The sequence below is a fragment of the Cyprinodon tularosa genome, unplaced genomic scaffold, assembly GCF_016077235.1.
Source record: "Cyprinodon tularosa strain WSP-4 unplaced genomic scaffold, ASM1607723v1 ctg955, whole genome shotgun sequence".
NCBI lineage: Eukaryota > Metazoa > Chordata > Actinopteri > Cyprinodontiformes > Cyprinodontidae > Cyprinodon > Cyprinodon tularosa.
Genome location: NW_024039735.1, coordinates 89,399 through 107,281, shown reverse-complemented (window position 1 = coordinate 107,281; position 17,883 = coordinate 89,399). Strand labels below are relative to the sequence as shown.

Sequence of the window (17,883 nt, the reverse complement as noted above, 5' to 3'; positions counted from 1 at the left end):
AGTCTGTGACCGTTTACTGTTAGCGTCTCTTCCATTATTCCCAGCCTGTGACCGTTTCCAGTTAGCGTCTCTTCCATCGTTCCCAGTCTCTGACCTCTTCCAGTTAGCGTCTCTTCCATCGTTCCCAGTCTCTGACCGTTTCCAGTTAGCGTCTCTTCCATCGTTCCCAGTCTCTGACCGTTTCCAGTTAGCGTCTCTTCCATCGTTCCCAGTCTCTGACCGTTTCCAGACAGCGTCTCTTCCATTGTTCCCAGTCTGTGACCGTTTCCAGTTAGCGTCTCTTCCATCGTTCCCAGTCTCTGACCGTTTCCAGTTAGCGTCTCTTCCATCATTCCCAGTCTCTGACCGTTTCCAGTTAGCGTCTCTTCCATCATTCCCAGTCTCTGACCGTTTCCAGTTAGCGTCTCTTCCATCGTTCCTAATCTCACCGTTTCCAGTTAACATCTCTTCCATCGTTCCCAGTTAGCGTCTCTATGTTTGGCTCTCTTCTAACTCAAAACTATGTAAAAAAAGTTGCTTTAACCGATTTAGTTGGATTTTGCTGAAGCAATAGTCCAGATGTTGGTTTATAAGCATCTGTGGTTTCTTTAGAAGGATTATTAAAGTGTTCCTTACTGTTTCATGCTCTAGTAGATTTGTGCTTGATGTTAGATTTATGCCTTGATTAATCAATTCTATTCAGTTTATTTCTATAGCTCTAATTCACACCATGTCGTTGCAGGTCACTTTATAGATCCAAATCATCCAGATCATGTCTCATTCTCCTGTGATCTCTCCATAGTATTGAAAATGTCAAAATAAAGACCACTAGAACCTAAAAATAAAAAATGGTAGATTAGTGTATTGCTTCTAGACACACACACACACACACACACACACACACACACACACACACACACACACACACACACACACACACACACACACACACACACACACACACACACACACACACACACACACACACACACACACACAAACAGACAGCTTGGGGTTCAGTTTTTGCCAATTATTCTTAAATACTTCTATAAATACTGATCTATAACAGCATTTTATTCTGTATTCATTTTGATTCCTTACTAACTTCCATGGTCATAAAAGGTCAGAAAGGTTAGATAACACTGATCTAAGTTTTCCCATTCTAGCTTCCAAGGCTGCTGCAGTTGGACTTCCGGTCCAGGTGGGGGCGCTACTTCCTCTGAGAATTCAAAGTAGTGGCGGGAAACCTGCGCCGGAATAGACCCTGGGAGGGCGGGGGAAGCCAGGAGGAGCTGCCGCCATCAGGTTTCTGCTTTAGATTAATTTCCTGTTTTCTTCTAATAAAAATATCCGCAGCGCTGCTGCCTGCAGCATAGAGCTAGAGTCCATAGAAGCAGAGCCATGGAGGAACTGCTGAGGCGCTTTGAAACGGACAGTGGAGGAAGCTCCAGGCTGAGCTCCTCCATCCCCGCTGCCTGCCGCTCTGAGGACTGCTGCCTGGGGGTGGATGAAGCCGGCAGAGGGCCTGTCCTCGGTAAATAATCTACCTTAATCTGCTTCAATCTGGGAGATTAAAAGACAACTTTTCACAGAAACGGCTTCAATTCGAAGAGACTATATAACTGAATAAAACAAGTTAATCCTTATGGAATAAATGCCAATATTCTAGTCAGTTTATTTCTATAGCACCAATTCACAGGTCACTTTATAGATCCAGATCATCCAGTCAGATTGATTCAAAGCTTTCTAGGGAAAACCAGCTGATTGACTCTATTATTTCCATTTCTAGAGTAATGATGAATGTGTGAGAAAGCGGATCTAATCTGGTGTTTCTGCTCCAGGGCCCATGATCTATGGGATCTGTTTCTGTCCACTTTCTAAGAAGGAGGAACTGAAAGACCTGAAAGTTGCAGGTATGAAGAAATGCTGGAAACTCACCTGATGTGCTTAAAATAATCCGTTTTTTAAATAATCCGTTTTTTAAATAATCCGTTTTTAAAATAATCTGTTTTTAAAATAATCAGTTTTTTAAATAATCTTTTTAAAATAATCTGTTTTTAAAAAAATCTGTTTTTAAAATGATCTGTTTTTAAAATGATCTGTTTTTGACATAATCTGTTTTTAAAAAATCTGTCCAGTTGTGGTTTTTAAAGTGTTTTCTGTGTTTCAGATTCAAAGACTTTAACTGAGGCTGAAAGAGAGAATCTGTTCCAGAAAGTGGATGAAGCTCAGAGCTGGCTGGGCTGGGCGGTGCAGATCCTTTCTCCTAACATGATCTCCACCAGCATGCTGCAGCGGTGGGTTAGAGATCACTGACATCTGGTTCATCTACATCTACACTAACCTGACTGATATCTGGTTCACCTACATCTACACTAACCTGACTGACATCTGGTTCATCTACATCTACACTAACCTGACTGACAGCTGGTTCACCTACATCTACACTAACCTGACTGACGTCTGGTTCACCTACATCTACACTAACCTGACTGACGTCTGGTTCACCTACATCTACACTAACCTGACTGACATCTGGTTCATCTACATCTACACTAACCTGACTGACAGCTGGTTCACCTACATCTACACTAACCTGACTGACGTCTGGTTCACCTACATCTACACTAACCTGACTGACGTCTGGTTCACCTACATCTACACTAACCTGACTGACGTCTGGTTCACCTACATCTACACTAACCTGACTGACATCTGGTTCATCTACATCTACACTAACCTGACTGACATCTGGTTCATCTACATCTACACTAACCTGACTGACATCTGGTTCATCTACATCTACACTAACCTGACTGACATCTGGTTCATCTACATCTACACTAACCTGACTGACATCTGGTTCACCTACATCTACACTAACCTGACTGACATCTGGTTCATCTACATCTACACTAACCTGACTGACATCTGGTTCATCTACATCTACACTAACCTGACTGACATCTGGTTCACCTACATCTACACTAACCTGCTCTGCTTCTCTCTTCCAGGACTAAATACAACCTGAACGCCCTTTCTCATGACACCGCCATTGCTCTGATTCAGCACGCGCTGGACAGCGGCGTTCAACTCAAAGAGGTATGAGCCGCTGCATCATTAGCTAAGACCCCCCCCACCCGACCGCCATGCTGAATGCTGGACGCCTGCAGGTTTACGTGGACACCGTGGGCCCGGCAGAGAAGTATGAGCAGAAGCTCTCCCAGCGGTTCCCAGGCGTCCAGGTGACCGTGAGGCCCAAAGCCGACTCCCTCTTCCCTGTGGTCAGCGCCGCCAGCATCTGTGCCAAGGTCAGTCACCCCATGAGGCTGTGATTCGGCCATCTTGCTTCCCTCAGCCTCTCTTTAAACCTAAATCCTGCATTAGGCCTTGAAGATAAATGGTTTAATTAATAAATGATGCTGTATAAACGCAGCGCGTTATTAAGGCTGTTTTGGTGCCATTCATCTTGTACAGCCTGAATTATTCAGATTTTACCTGCAGTTTTCCAAACGTAGAGTTGATGGTTTGATAACAGCAGCAGCTTTTTACCAGCTTCTCTCAATGTTTCATTCATTCAGTTTATTTCTATCGTGCCAATTCCCACCATGTCCTCTCAGACACCTGATCAGCTTTGGTTTGAGCAGCTCCTCCGTTAACTTTGGAAATTACTGAGAGCTAAAAGAAGCAATGAGAAGAAGAAGAAGTTAGACCAGAATATGAGATTCTTTCACAAGATGTCGGATGGACGATCCGTCCTGCAGATGAGCGCAGAGATATGCATCCGGGTTTCCATAAATCATGTATTTATGGTTCTAGAATCACTTCTGTCCTCTAAAGAATGCTAATACACATCTTTAAATAAAGTTTCTGACTTTTCTGATGTCCTTTTTCTGATATCCGATTTCCGTTACACAGCTTCTCTGACGTCATCATGGGACATCAGAGCAGTCAGGCTAAATTCACTTCTATTCAGTGTATTTCTATAGCTCCAATTCACATCATGTGATCTCAGGTCACTTTCCAGTTCACCAGATCATCCAGTCAGATTGATTCAAAGTTTTCTATCTAAGGAAAACCAGCTGATTGCATCGACTCATTGACTCTTCAGCAATCCCTCACACTAAGCATGCTTGTAGCGACAGTGGAGAGGAAAAACTCCCTTTGAACAGGAAGAAACCTCCAGCAGAACCAGGCTCAGTGTGAGCGGCCATCTGCTGAGGCCCACTGGGGTTCAAGGAGACAGAAGCAGAAATGAATACGTTCACTGTTAAATTTCTGCCTTAAGAAATTAAACTAGGCCTCCCCATTCACCCCCCCCCCCACCCCCCCACACACACAGTCCGGTCAGGGTTGTGGGGCCTGGCCCTATCTCCAGCAGTCTATGGGTGGGGGGGCAGGGTCACCCTGGAGAAGTTGCCAATCTATTGCATTGGCACTGACTGCGGGAGGAAGCTGGAGTACCTGGAGAGAACCCACGCACGCTCAGGGAGAACTTGGAAACTGCAGGCAGACAGAACCCAGGAATCAAACCCAGAACCTTCAGGCTGCCCACTGGATCACTGTGAAGTCGTCCATATTTGATCTAATTTATCCTAAAAGCTTTAGTTCAGGAAACGGAACAGATAATAAATGAAAAAGATGTTTTGGTTTTTCTGCCTCAGGTTCAAATTCTTTGTGAAACTTTTTCACATTTAATAGATTTTTACTCTTTGATTGATTTTCATTAGAGAAATGGAATCAACTGAACAGAAGGCTAATAATCAGAGACGTTTCTCATGAAAGCAATTTTTCTATCTTCACCTGAGGGGGTCGCTCCCTTTGCTGCTCTTTTCCTTCATCATGTGGAGCCCTGAAGATCCTCCATGTCTGCCGCCATTTTTATTTAACACGCCACTCAGCAGGGTTAGGGTTTCCATCATGCATTCAGATCTGAATGGATTTCTTTCACTCATTGATGAACAGGAGCAACTGAAAGCTAAACATTCAGGAAAAAGTTGCTGTTTTTTTGTTGTTGCTGGCTTTAAAATGTTTGGATTTATTAAATAAATAAATTTTCTCTGACATAAAGGATTCTCTGAGCCGTAGGTTAGTTTTACATTCTGCTGTGTGGCTTTCAGGTGGCCAGAGATCGGCTGGTAAAAGGCTGGACCTTTGCAGAGGATCTGGGCGAGATGGACAGCGATTACGGTTCAGGATACCCCAACGGTAGCAACGCCCACATGCTCACACCGCCGCCATCCTCATATTTCCAACCTGAGGCTTAGAAATACACATGGTTTAGAACAAAGTTCAAGTTTTTCTGTTTTTGTGTCTGTAGACCCTAAAACCAAAGAGTGGCTGCTGAAGTACCTGGACCCGGTGTTTGGTTACCCTCAGTTTGTTCGTTTCAGCTGGAGCACAGCTCAGACTCTCATGGACAGCAGGGCGGTTACCGTCCACTGGTAGGAAGCCTCCTTTAAACCACTGATTTATGAAATAATCTGCTTTTATGGACCTTATTTGGAGAATTGGATATTCTTTACCTTCTGGCCTGAGAAGTTTCTCCAGACATTAAACCTTTTTTGGTTTATTTCTCTTAAACTGTCATGAGAAAGATCTGCAGGAAGGGAAGTTTCTATAAAAGAAGGAAAGCACAGATCTACAGAATGTCTGTGAAATCTAGTTCTAACCGTGACGTTAAAAACTCCCTGTGTCCTCAGGGACGATGATGAGGAGGATGGAGAGAAGGCGGCGCAGAGGCAGAACAATCGCTCCATGTTGTCTTATTTCAGTTCATCAGCAGAGGGCGCCAGAGGGCAGCAGACACACCGCTTCTTCACTGAACGGAGGCTGAAGAGCTTAACGTCCCTCTGAAAGCTTTTAAAAGTTCATTTACAGGATAATCTTCTGGATTTAACAGCATAAAACATCAATTACTGATTTATCATCTGAATAAATATTTTTTATTTACATAAAAAATGCAAACAAGTTTGGTTTCTTCAAAGTCTTGCAGGTTTCAATTGCGATGCTGCCCCCTGCTGCCCGAAAACCGACATACCATCAGATAGAAAAGATGAGAAAAATTTTTTCCTTCAAGGCATCATGGATAAATTTATCTTTTTATTTTTATCTCAGCCTGAGGCAGACTAGCCGGGTCACATGGATCAGGGAGCGATTTTCACTAAATAACACACACACACACATATATATCCATGTAATCCATACCATAATCTAAAGTTAGCTCTTCGAAATGAGTCATTTCTTTCTTTCCAGGTGAAATAATGAATCATTGCTCCTTTAATTAGCATATCAAACATATTCTAACATCTTCACCTTTAAGCTTCTCTACGCCTTCAGGGAAAAACAGTTTTTCATTTAGTTGTAAACATCCTAACGTTGTGGCGTGTGGAAAAACGTCCTGAATGGCGAAATAATCCATCCAGGCCTCTTAGTTTCCATTCAGTGTTTTTCCTGGAATCCTGGATCCTCTTCCCATAGTTCATAGCTACGGTGGAGATGGCAAACGAAGAAAGAATAACGATGGAAGTCCACACAAAGTAGGAAGACGTCCCTCTGGGAGCCGCTCCCGTGCTTCTGTGGGGTCCGGTCCGTCTGTGGGAGGCTGAGCTGGAGGTCAGTGTCTGGCCAGCAGGAGCATCCATGTTTAGAGTGAAAAATCCAGAGTTTCAGGTCTGGATTAGATGTGAATAATCCTTAATCCCTTCATCCATTTATAACCTTTCTTGCTGCGTCAGTAGGATCAACGATAATTGGATCCCATTGAGGCGTCGGTGGGCTGAGCAGGAAGGAACTGATTTACCGTTTGCAGACTGCTTTATAAACCTGGACCTGTAATACACTGCTAAAGAAAATTAAAGGAACACTTTGAAAACACATCAAATCTCAATAGGGAAAAAATCCTGCTGTTTTTTTTTATCCTGATATGGAATGGGTGATGTGTTAGGAACAAAGGGATGCTGCATCATTTGATGGAAATGAATGATCAACCTACAGAGGGTTGAACTCAAAGACACCCAAAAATGACAGTGAAAAAATTATGCAGCAGGTTAGTCCATTCTGCAGAAATTTCATTGCAGCAACTAAAATGTTATTCAGTAATTTTAATGCCCACCATGTGCGTGTATGCAGGCCTGACAATGTCGAGGCGTGTTCCTAATGAGACGACGGATGGCGTCCTGAGGTATCTCCTCCCAGATCTTTTAGAAGTGCTCTCCTACAGAGCACTTCGCTCTCAATCTGCAGGTTTACTAGTGGTTCCTAGAATTTCTAAAAGTAGAATGGGAGGCAGATCTTTTAGTTCTCAGGCTCCTCTCCTGTGGAACCAACTACCAGTTTTAGTCCGTGAGGCAGACACCCTGTCTACTTTTAAGGCTAGGCTTAAAACTTTCCTTTTTGATAAAGCTTCTAGTTAGAGTGGCTCAGGTTATCATGAGCTATCTCTATAGTTCTGCTGCTATAGGCTTAGACTGCTGGAGGACATAGGGACCCCTTCTTCATCATTCTGCTTCATTCTATCTCTATTCTCCCACTCTGCAGAATCTGTTAGTTCAATCTCTAACGTTCTGCTCTCTCTGCTTTTTCTCATAGTAGCTTCATCTGGTCTGTTCCTGTTTGGCTGTGACTCCATCCTGGAGAGAAATATCAGCTGTGCTGCTGCCATCAACACCTTTGTTTCTAGATGTTGGAGCCTGGCCTGTTTTCCAGTGTAGTCCTGTTTCTCTGACTGTGACTAACTGGATGTGCTCTCTTCATCCTCTGACATGGGAGCTGGCTCGGAGCTCGTCTGCCTGGCTGTGTGTTTCCTGGACGGGGCTGGTTGACAGTTGCCTTTTGTATCTATGCTTCTTTTTCTATGTCTGCTTCTGTCTCCTTGAACCCCAGTGGGCCTCAGCAGATGGCCGCTCACACTGAGCCTGATTCTGCTGGAGGTTTCTTCCTGTTCAAAGGGAGTTTTTCCTCTCCACTGTCGCTACAAGCATGCTTAGTGTGAGGGATTGCTGAAAAGTCAATGAGTCGATGCAATCAGCTGGTTTTCCTTAGATAGAAAACTTTGAATCAATCTGACTGGATGATCTGGTGAACTGGAAAGTGACCTGAGATGACATGATGTGAATTGGAGCTATAGAAATAGACTGAATAGAAATAAACTGAATGAGTGACTTTCACCAGAGCTGTTTCAGTGCTATGATGAGCTCTAAAGCCAGACTGAAACTCTTCCAAAAGTTCATTATTGTGGAAGTGATCGCAGAGTTTTTGGCAACTACTTTCTCAAGGATTTTAGATCAGAAAGGAAGATTGGATATAGGTCTATAATTGACCAAGGAAGAACCGTCCAGCAGAACCAGGCTCGGTGTGAGCGGCCATCTGCTGAGGCTGCTTTGTAAACTGATTTCCTTTCTGCAGAATGGACTTGAATCTTTCCATCTGCTTTCCATCATTTTTTTAGGTGTGCAGCAGCAATTTCTTTCCTTTTCTGTTGCAGCAAAATCAGGATGTTGTTCAACTTTATAAAACAGGCAACAGAGGTTTTAAGCTTTTTCCAACATGAAAAATAATTAATCAGGTTTAAGCATTTTATGATTCCTTCACAACAACACTTACTGGTAGGTCCCTTTTGACCTGCGGGTCATCTGCAGGAATTACATGGTGATTTTTTTCATTTTTTTTTTCATTTTTTTTCTATAATATTTTTGGTGCTGTAGACACCAGAACTTCCCCATTGAGGGACAATTAAGGGATTCTATTCTATTCTGATCTGTGGAGAAATTCAGGTCCCTTTATCCATCTCTTCCATGTGAGAAACTCCTGAGCCCTCATGCATCTGGATGCATCATCTGCAGGATCCTCCTGAAGGAAACTTCTCCACCGACTCACATCTGTTGCCTCTCGGATGACGGATCTGTTTGCAACAAAGGTGTGAAATCTTCTGGTTTCACTGGAGATGCATTTAGGTACTGTTATACAATCAATCCAGAAAACAGGTTTTTCTGCATTTGTAGCTTTTTGCAGCGGTCTATTCACCCAGACAGCGGGAACAGCAGCGGTCAGTTCCAACCTGATGATTTTCATTTGCTTCATAGGAGAAATTCTTGCTTTTCCTAGAATGAAAGCAACATTTGATATTTTATTCTTTTCCGGTGTTAAGTCTGACTCTGTTCCACAGCCATCTTGACTTGCATCATAGAAATGATGAAGTTGTGCTTTTGACAAAACGCTCCTTCTATTCTGCAGACAGGTCTGCTGCACTGAGGTTCTGAACTTCAACTCGTCTGTTTCAAACCTCTGGAAACCCACTACTCTCTCAGCTGGAAGTTGATCTGAGTCCAAATCCAGATTCTTAATTTCTTTTGCTCTCCTTTCCTCTGGGGTTGACATGAGGACTGTGCGCCTGTTGCTGATTTGAAAGCAGAGGTCTGCCAGCCTCTTTCCTCTGCTTCTTCATAAACAGTCATCCACATATAAGTTATTTTTGAGTTTATCAACCGCTTCAGCTGCAAACTATTGTGCGTTATCATCAGCAGTTCTTTGCCGCTAGGAGAAGACACTGCTCCAAATAAATGAACCAACATCCTGACCTGCAGGTTTTGAAGTGTCACCATGATCCCACCACAGGAAATGGAGCTAGTTGACATTTTTTTCAGAGTCGTAAACTTGGTGAAACATGGCGTCAATGTCTGCCATCAGTGCAACAGGCTCTTTTCCGAATCTGATGAAGACTCCAACCAGAGAGTTTGTGAGATCCGGTCTCTGTAGAAGCTGACTGTTCAGTGATGATCCACAATCAATACAACTTTCAACTTGCCTTTTGTGGGATGATGCCCTCCATGATGAGGAATGTGCTACAGTTGTCCATCACCTTTCTGTAGCTCATCTGCTGGTAGTTTCAGCGTGTCCATGTTGCAGCATCTTGTTAACACATGCAGTGTCCTGAGCATCCAATTCAAATTTCCTCCTGAGACTCTGGAGATGCTGCTCTGCAAAATGTTATTTGGCAAGCTGGGACTTTCACTCCTGAAAGGCAAGTCAATATGATAATGACCTCCAACAAGATTTGTTGAGTTATTAACATCCATCCATCCATTTTCCGTCACCCTTATCCCTGCTGGGGTGTGGGGGGTGCTGGTGCTGGCCCGGGAATTTAACCCAGAACATCCTTGCTGCACGGCAGCAGGGCTACCTACTGTACCGCTGATCAGCCCGAGTTATTAACAATGTGGATGAAAAGACATTTCTGTTGTCTTCCTTTGGTTAAAATCCTGATTGTTGAGTTTGAGCAGCAGAAGCTCAGCAGAGATCCTGTTACAGCAGAGCAGACATTTTTATTTCTGCTGTTGCTTCCAGTGTACAGGGGACCATTTATTAGTTTTTACAGCATAAGTCCCACCAGCCACACTGTTGATCACCTCCCAGGGCTCTAAAACATTGGAAGCATCAGTTCCTATCAGTAGTTCCACATCTGGATTGATGTTATGAAGCTAAACAGGTTTTAGATGAGGCCACTAATCAATGTCCTTTTGCTGGGAATATTCAATAAAGAAACTGGCATGGTACTTTGATTAAAAACATCTGGCTATGAAGTCATTTGTTTTCAATTCAAAGACTTCCAAACCAGACAAAACTTGCACATTAACAATCTTATTCTGCTTCATTGTTTCCAGCAGATTATTTGTCCTTTTTTTCCTTTAAGTTCAGTTTTTGTTAGTTTCTTTACAGAAAGTTCTTGAACTTCCTGGATCAAGAAATGCATAAGTTTGTACAACTTTGTTGCTCTTTTGAATTTAATTTTAACAATAGAGAAAACAGCATCATCACGGCCCTGATATGACCACATGTCTGAGTGGTTGCATTTGAGAGGTTGACCTTGTTGTCTGTTGGATTTGTTCTGAAGAGGCTCCTGGTTTCTTTTATCTCTATGAACCTCTGGATGCTTCTGGTGACACGTTTCAATCCAAACGACTCCTGCAGTCTTTGCTTGTGTGACTTTCAGACAACCAACACATTTTCAGACAAATCCCCTTTTTTGATGAAGGTCAACTTGTCTCAATGCTTTTTAGCTTTAAACTGCACAGTTTTCCGATAGATAATTTATTTGTAAACAAAACAAGCAGCTGTGAAGAACAGTAGACCTGGGGCCTGTTTCAATAAGGAAGTTCAACCAACTCTGAGTTAAACCTAATTTAGTTTTCATGGATAGGTGCAATCCTGCAGGCATCAAAAGAACATGGCAGCAGCTGAAAATGAAATATAAAAACATACTTCAAGCAGGTAAGCCTTGAGCACATCATGGGAGTAGAGTAGCTACCTGGCTTTACAAACATTTGACATATTAAATTAGTAAATTGCATTCAGTGTCTAGCAGTGCAGCAGCATTTTTGACATAGGTCTAAATGTTCATTCTCATTTGACTTCTACTCAGCCAACAGAAAGAAGGCAGAGGCTTGTAAAACAGGGGGAGGACCTGCACCACCACCCCTGACAAATGCAGAAAATGTTTGCCGGGGGCCAGAACGGGCGACATCAAATCCTACCTGAAACTACTGGCTAAGGATAAGGTTAAATACAGTAAGATTGTTATTCACGCTGGTGGTAATGACACCCGGTTACGCCGATCGGAGGTCACTAAAATTAGTGTTGCTTCGGTGTGTAAGTTTGCCAAAAAAATGTCGGACTCCGTAATTTTCTCTGGTCCCCTCCCTGATCTGACCAGTGATGACATGTTTAGCCGCATGTCGTCATTCAACCGCTGGTTGTCTAGGTGGTGTCCTGAAAACAACGTGGGCTACATTAATAATTGGCAATCCTTTTGGGGAAAGCCTGGTCTGATTCGGAGAGACGGCATCCATCCCACTTTGGATGGTGCAGCTCTTCTTTCTAGGAATCTGGCCACATTTATTAGTCCTCCAAAACCCTGACCATCCAGGGTGCAGACCAGGAAGCAGAGTTGTAGTTTAACACACATCTCTGCAGCTTCTCTACTGTTACCCACTCTTTACTCCATCCAGACAGTGTCTTGCCCACGACCAAAATCTAATAAATTAGCAAAGATTCCCAAAGGAGTAAATCATGATAATCTAATTAAAATCAAAATAACTTCAATTGGGGAAAAAGTTAAAACAATTAAATGCGGTCTGTTTAACATTAGATCGCTTTCCTCTAAAAGTCTGCTAGTTAATGACTTGATTTGTGATAATCACATTGACTTGTTTTGCCTTACAGAAACCTGGCTGCAGCAAGAGGATTATGTGAGCATAAATGAGGCAACTCCTTCAAGCTATTTAAATTTTCACATACCCAGAAGTTCTGGGCGAGGAGGAGGAGTAGCAACAATCTTCCAGTCTGACTTACTGATTACTCCCAAAACAGTTAATACCTACAACTCTTTTGAACATTTAACCCTTCATTTCCCTGATCCAAATTTCAAGGCAAGAAAACCTCTTCTTTTTGTAACTTTGTATCGTCCACCAGGTCCCTACTCTGAATTTTTAGATGAGTTTTCAGAGTTCCTTTCTGATTTGGTATTAAATACTGACAGGGTCATAATAGTGGGAGATTTTAACATCCATGCTGACATTGAAGGCGATAGCTTAAGAGCAGCCTTTAATGCTATCTTAGACACTATTGGCTTTGTTCAAAATGTGAATAGTCCCACACATTCTCATCTTCATACTTTGGATCTTGTGCTGACATACGGCATAGAATGTGAAGAAATAACAGTATTTCCTCACAACCCTGTCCTCTGACCACTTTCTAATAACCTTCAGGATTACTTTAACAGAGTTCTCCTCCCCCAAAAGAAGGTTCAATTTTAGTAGATCTTTATCAGATAGTGCAGTTATAAATTTTAAAGAATCTGCTTCACTTTCTCTCTCCTCTGTGTCACTGAGCAGTGCTGCAGAGTGCAAAAGCATAGCTTATTCCCTTCACAGGTTGATGATTTTGTTGATGGGGTTGCTAGTTCTCTGCGTACTGCCTTAGACAACGCAGCTCCTTTGAAAATGAAAACCGTTAAAAATAGAAAGCTTGCTCCTTGGTTTAATGCAGAGCTGCGTACTTTGAAGCAAAATGCTAGGAAACTAGAGAGAAAATATCGCTCCACAGGCCTGCGGGAGTCCTTCCAAGTCTGGAAAAATGGTTTACTGCTGTATAAGAGGACCCTTTGTAAAGCAAGAGCAGCATACTTCTCCTCATTAATAGAGGAGAATAAGAATAATCCTAGATTTCTTTTTAATACAGTTGCCAAACTCACCCAGAGCCATAGCTCTGTTGAACCGTCCATTCCACCTGCTCTTAGCAGCAATGATTTTATGGGATTCTTTATAAATAAGATTGATCTTATTAAAAATAAGATCATAAGCACTCCTCTATCCGCGATTGTACCTGAGGTAGTCATGGAATCTGAACTGGGTTTAGACTGCTTTGATCCAGTTGAACTTTCTGAATTAGCAAAATTATTGTCTTCATCTAAGCCTTCAACTTGTATGTTAGATCCAGTTCCAACCAGGTTATTTAAGGAGGTATTCCCTTTGATCTCCTCCTCCATTTTAGATGTGATTAATCTATCTCTGTTACAGGGATATGTACCTAAAGCTTTTAAGGTTGCTGTAATTAAACCTCTGCTTAAGAAACCGTCTCTTGACCCAGATGACTTGGTTAATTATAGACCTATATCCAATCTTCCTTTCTTATCCAAAATTCTTGAGAAAGTAGTTGCCAAACAAGTTTGCGATCACTTACACCATAATGAACTTTTTGAAGAGTTTCAGTCTGGCTTTAGAGCTCATCATAGCACTGAAACAGCTCTGGTGAAAGTCACTAATGATATTCTCATGGCCTCAGATAATGGACTTGTATCTGTGCTCGTCCTGTTAGATCTTAGTGCTGCATTTGATACAGTTGACCATAATATTCTTTTAGAAAGACTTGAATATTTTGTTGGAATTAAAGGAACAGCACTAGACTGGTTTAAATCTTATCTATCTGATCGTATTCAGTTTGTTCATGTTAATGATAGATCTTCAACATGCTCAAAGGTTACCTGTGGAGTACCACAGGGATCAGTGCTAGGACCAATTCTCTTTACTTTATACATGCTCCCAATTGGTAGTTATTAGACAGCATGGGATTAATTTCCACTGTTATGCTGATGATACCCAGCTATATCTGTCTATAAATCCAGATGAAGCTAACCCATTACATAGATTACAGGCATGTCTTGAAGACATAAAAACCTGGATGACTCTTAACTTTCTGCTTCTGAATGCAGACAAAACAGAAGTTATAGTCTTTGGACCAGAGTCTCTGAAAAAGACGCTGATTAGCCAGTCAATTCATTTGGATGGGATTAAACTGATTTCAGATAATAAAGTAAAAAATCTTGGTGTTATTTTTGATCAGGACCTGTCATTTAAATCCCATATCAAAGAGGTTTCTAGAATATCCTTCTTTCATCTGAGGAACATTGCAAAAATTAGAAATCTCCTGTCCAGGGGTGATGCTGAGAAACTAGTCCATGCATTTGTTACTTCAAGGCTGGACTATTGTAATTCTTTACTATCAGGAAGTCCACAAACTGTAGTTAAAAGCCTTCAGCTGATCCAAAATGCTGCAGCCAGAGTGCTAATGAAAATTAAAAAGAGAGATCATATCTCGCCTATTCTGGCTTCTCTTCATTGGCTTCCTGTTAAATCAAGAATAGAATTTAAAATCCTCCTTCTCACATATAAAGCCTTAAATGGCCAAGCTCCATCTTATATCAGAGATCTGATTGTTCCTTATGTTCCTAACAGAGCACTTCGCTCTCAATCTGCAGGTTTACTAGTGGTTCCTAGAATTTCTAAAAGTAGAATGGGAGGCAGATCTTTTAGTTATCAGGCTCCTTTCCTGTGGAACCAACTACCAGTTTTAGTCCGTGAGGCAGACACCCTGTCTACTTTTAAGGCTAGGCTTAAAACGTTCCTTTTTGATAAAGCTTATAGTTAGAGTGGCTCAGGTTATCCTGAGCTATCTCTATAGTTATGCTGCTATAGGCTTAGACTTTTGGAGGACATAGGGACCCCCATTTCATCATTCTGCTTCATTCTCTCTCTGTTCTCCTATTCTGCAGAATCTGTTAGTTCAATCTCTAACCTTCTGCTCTCTCTGCTTTTCCTCAGAGTAGCTTTGCCTCGTCTGTTCCTGTTTGGCTGTGACGTCATCCTGGAAAGAAACATCAGCTGTGCTGCTTCCATCAACACCCTTGTTTATAGATGTTGGAGATCGGCCTGTTTTCCAGTGTGGTCCTGTTTCTCTGACCGTGACTGAGTGGATGTGCTCTCTTCATCCTCTGACATGGGAGCTGGCTTGGAGCTCGTCTGCCTGGCTGTGTGTTTCCTGGACGGGGCCGCCTTTTACAGCTGCTTTTTGTATCTCTGCTTCTGTCTCCTTGAACCCCAGTCGGCCTCGGCAGATGGCCGCTCACACTGAGCCTGGTTCTGCTGGAGGTTTCTTCCTGTTAAAAGGGAGTTTTTCCTCTCCACTGTCGCTACAAGCATGCTTAGTGTGAGGGATTGTATTTGAGTCAATGAGTCGATGCAATCAACTGGTTTTCCTTAGACAGAAAACTTTGTATCAATTTGACTGTATGATCTGGTTGAACTGTAAAGTGCCTTGAGATGACATGTGTTGTGAATTTGGCGCTATATAAATGAACTGAATTGAAATTGAATTGAAATAGATGGCCCTGAGCCTAAATGCTGGAAGGCCAATGGCTGAGGGAATTCCTGGAGGGACTTCATCAGAGCCAATCACTCCAGAAGATTTAAGTGCCTTCATAAAATGTAAGAGGTCTACCTACAGTGTTATTTTTTTATGTAGACTAAATGTGATATTTCCATTTATATTACTGTGGGTTGGGTTTTTTGTTGGTCCCAACAGATTCGGATGGTAATATCTGCCTCTTGGAGCCTCCTGTCCCAACAGTACCCCATCCAGTTGTCAGTAGCCTACTCCATACACCATCAATTATGACACATAGTATTATAAAGTGTACTCTATGAAATAATCATCTTCACAGGATGATGGGGATGAAGAAACTGTTTCTGCTGCCACAGACAGGCCTAGAGAGGTAATTTTAATATTATTTGTCTACACATCAAACAATCTACACATTCACATTTATATGTGGAGTAGCCTATAGAATCCAAGTTTATATCTATAAATGGTCATTCTTATCTCTACACCCCAGAGTGTGGAAGAACAGCAGGAGGAAGGTCCATCAACTTCTGGTGCACAGATGGACACAGTTCAGTGATTTACAGTAAATGCCAGTTTCATTCTGAATTGTAGACTACATTCATGATGTGACTCTAATCTAATGTATTTTCAGTTGCCAGTTAAGGAGTTATATAGACTTCTTATTAAAAAGATAGAAAAAAACAGCAAAGAACTTGTATACTTGGACCGCCAGATCCAAAAGGCAGATCTGGAAATCGACATTCTGAAACTAAAGCTAGAGGTGAGTGTATGGTCACAGGTCAATTCTAGGAAGTATTGAAACTATTTTAAAATCTTTTTTTTTTTTTAGCAAACGAAGAACACCATATAAATTGCTGTGATTTTGTTTATTAATTAGTTTATTTTATGAAATAAAGAACCCCATAAATTGCTGTGATTTTGTGTTTATTCATTTTTTTTGTGGTGGTGGTGGATATCATGTGTATTAATCTGAGAAGACATTGCGGCATATCATATCCCGGACTACCCTTCCATCCTGGAAATCTGCAGGGTTGATGGGCTCTTCCTCAGGGTCTTGTAATCGTAGGGCAGGGTGTTGCTCCCCTCTAATTATGGCAATATTATGGAGAACAACACATGCCACAATAATGTTGCAGGCCCTTTCAGGGGTTACCCTGAGGTGACGTAGGCACTGGAAACGTGCTTTCAACAGGCCTATGGTCATCTCCACCCGGGCTCTTGTCCTGCAGTGTGCCACATTGAAGCGCTGCTGTGGGCCTGGTTCAGGTTCTGGGTAAGGGGCCATAAGATTTGGTCGGCATGGGTAACCCCTATCTCCCAGCAGAAAGCCATCAATCTCTCCTGTAAGAAAGTTCACATTGCTTTAGAGCTGCATAGAAATTCCCCTGTAAGTGTTTAGTGCATACATTGAAATATGTGTAAAGGATATACATTTACTTACCCCTTTCCAGTCTGTTGCTCAGGGTTGACTCCCGATAGATTCTTGAGTCATGAACAGAGCCAGGCCACTTGGCCTCCACATATGATCTTGACAGTGCAAAGAATGAGAGATGTTACAGTATTGTGGTGTAGTCTTTGACCATTAGAAACACTAGGCTGTCAGTGTACCTGCACATTAATACTGTGGATGGATCTCCTGTTCACATAGTCCGCTTCATTTTCAGAAGGTGCAATAATCGGAATATGTGTGCCATCAATGAATCCAACCACATTCGGAAATCCTAAAGGGAATTCTAATTATTAGGTTACTTCCAGGGGTCACAGCAAGATATTCTTAACTGAATGTAATTTATCAGGTTAGCCTCATTTAAACCGATTTATACACCATTGACCTGCAATCCTGTGAAACTCCTCTTTGATGACTCTCACTGGTTTGTGCCCAGGAAATAATACAAAAATTCTCAGAAAGCACTTAAGAGCGAGGCACACTTTCCTTACCGCTCTGCAAACAGTAGCCTTACTAATATGTCCAGCATCCCCGATGTTATAAAGAAAACTTCCATTCGCAAAGAAACGTAAGGCAACGCAAAGAATCTGCTCGGATGTAAGAGCACGGCCACGATGGTTGATGTTTCTGATGTAAGGATGGATGAGATTATGGATGTATCTTATTGACTGTAAAGAAAAACGGTAACGCTCAAATAAAAATGGATAGGGATATGACAAAAA

At 42.1% G+C, this 17,883-nt stretch overlaps 1 protein-coding gene and 2 long non-coding RNA genes across 4 annotated transcripts; 2 read left to right on the top strand and 1 right to left on the bottom strand.

Moving 5' to 3' along the window:
* The first annotated feature begins 1,232 nt into the window (after positions 1-1,232).
* rnaseh2a (ribonuclease H2, subunit A) lies at positions 1,233-5,946 on the top strand. Its single transcript, XM_038275349.1, has 8 exons — positions 1,233-1,513; positions 1,821-1,892; positions 2,150-2,276; positions 2,994-3,081; positions 3,153-3,290; positions 5,100-5,187; positions 5,300-5,423; positions 5,682-5,946. Exons 1-8 carry the CDS (start codon positions 1,381-1,383, stop codon positions 5,833-5,835), a joined length of 924 nt encoding a protein of 307 aa, XP_038131277.1. The 5' UTR covers positions 1,233-1,380; the 3' UTR covers positions 5,836-5,946.
* Positions 5,947-15,764: 9,818 nt separating this feature from the next.
* LOC119776760 lies at positions 15,765-16,469 on the top strand. 2 transcript variants are annotated; one of them, XR_005279819.1, is made up of 3 exons: positions 15,765-15,797; positions 15,895-16,084; positions 16,205-16,469. It is a non-coding gene; the product is annotated as an uncharacterized LOC119776760 (long non-coding RNA). The 2 variants fall into 2 exon arrangements; XR_005279818.1 differs by lacking the exon at positions 15,765-15,797 and having other exon boundaries at positions 15,914-15,953; positions 16,034-16,084.
* Positions 16,470-16,621: 152 nt separating this feature from the next.
* On the bottom strand, positions 16,622-17,236 carry LOC119776759. Its single transcript, XR_005279817.1, has 2 exons — positions 17,156-17,236; positions 16,622-17,055 (listed from the first exon to the last, which is right to left on the bottom strand). It is a non-coding gene; the product is annotated as an uncharacterized LOC119776759 (long non-coding RNA).
* Between the last annotated feature and the right edge of the window lie 647 nt (positions 17,237-17,883).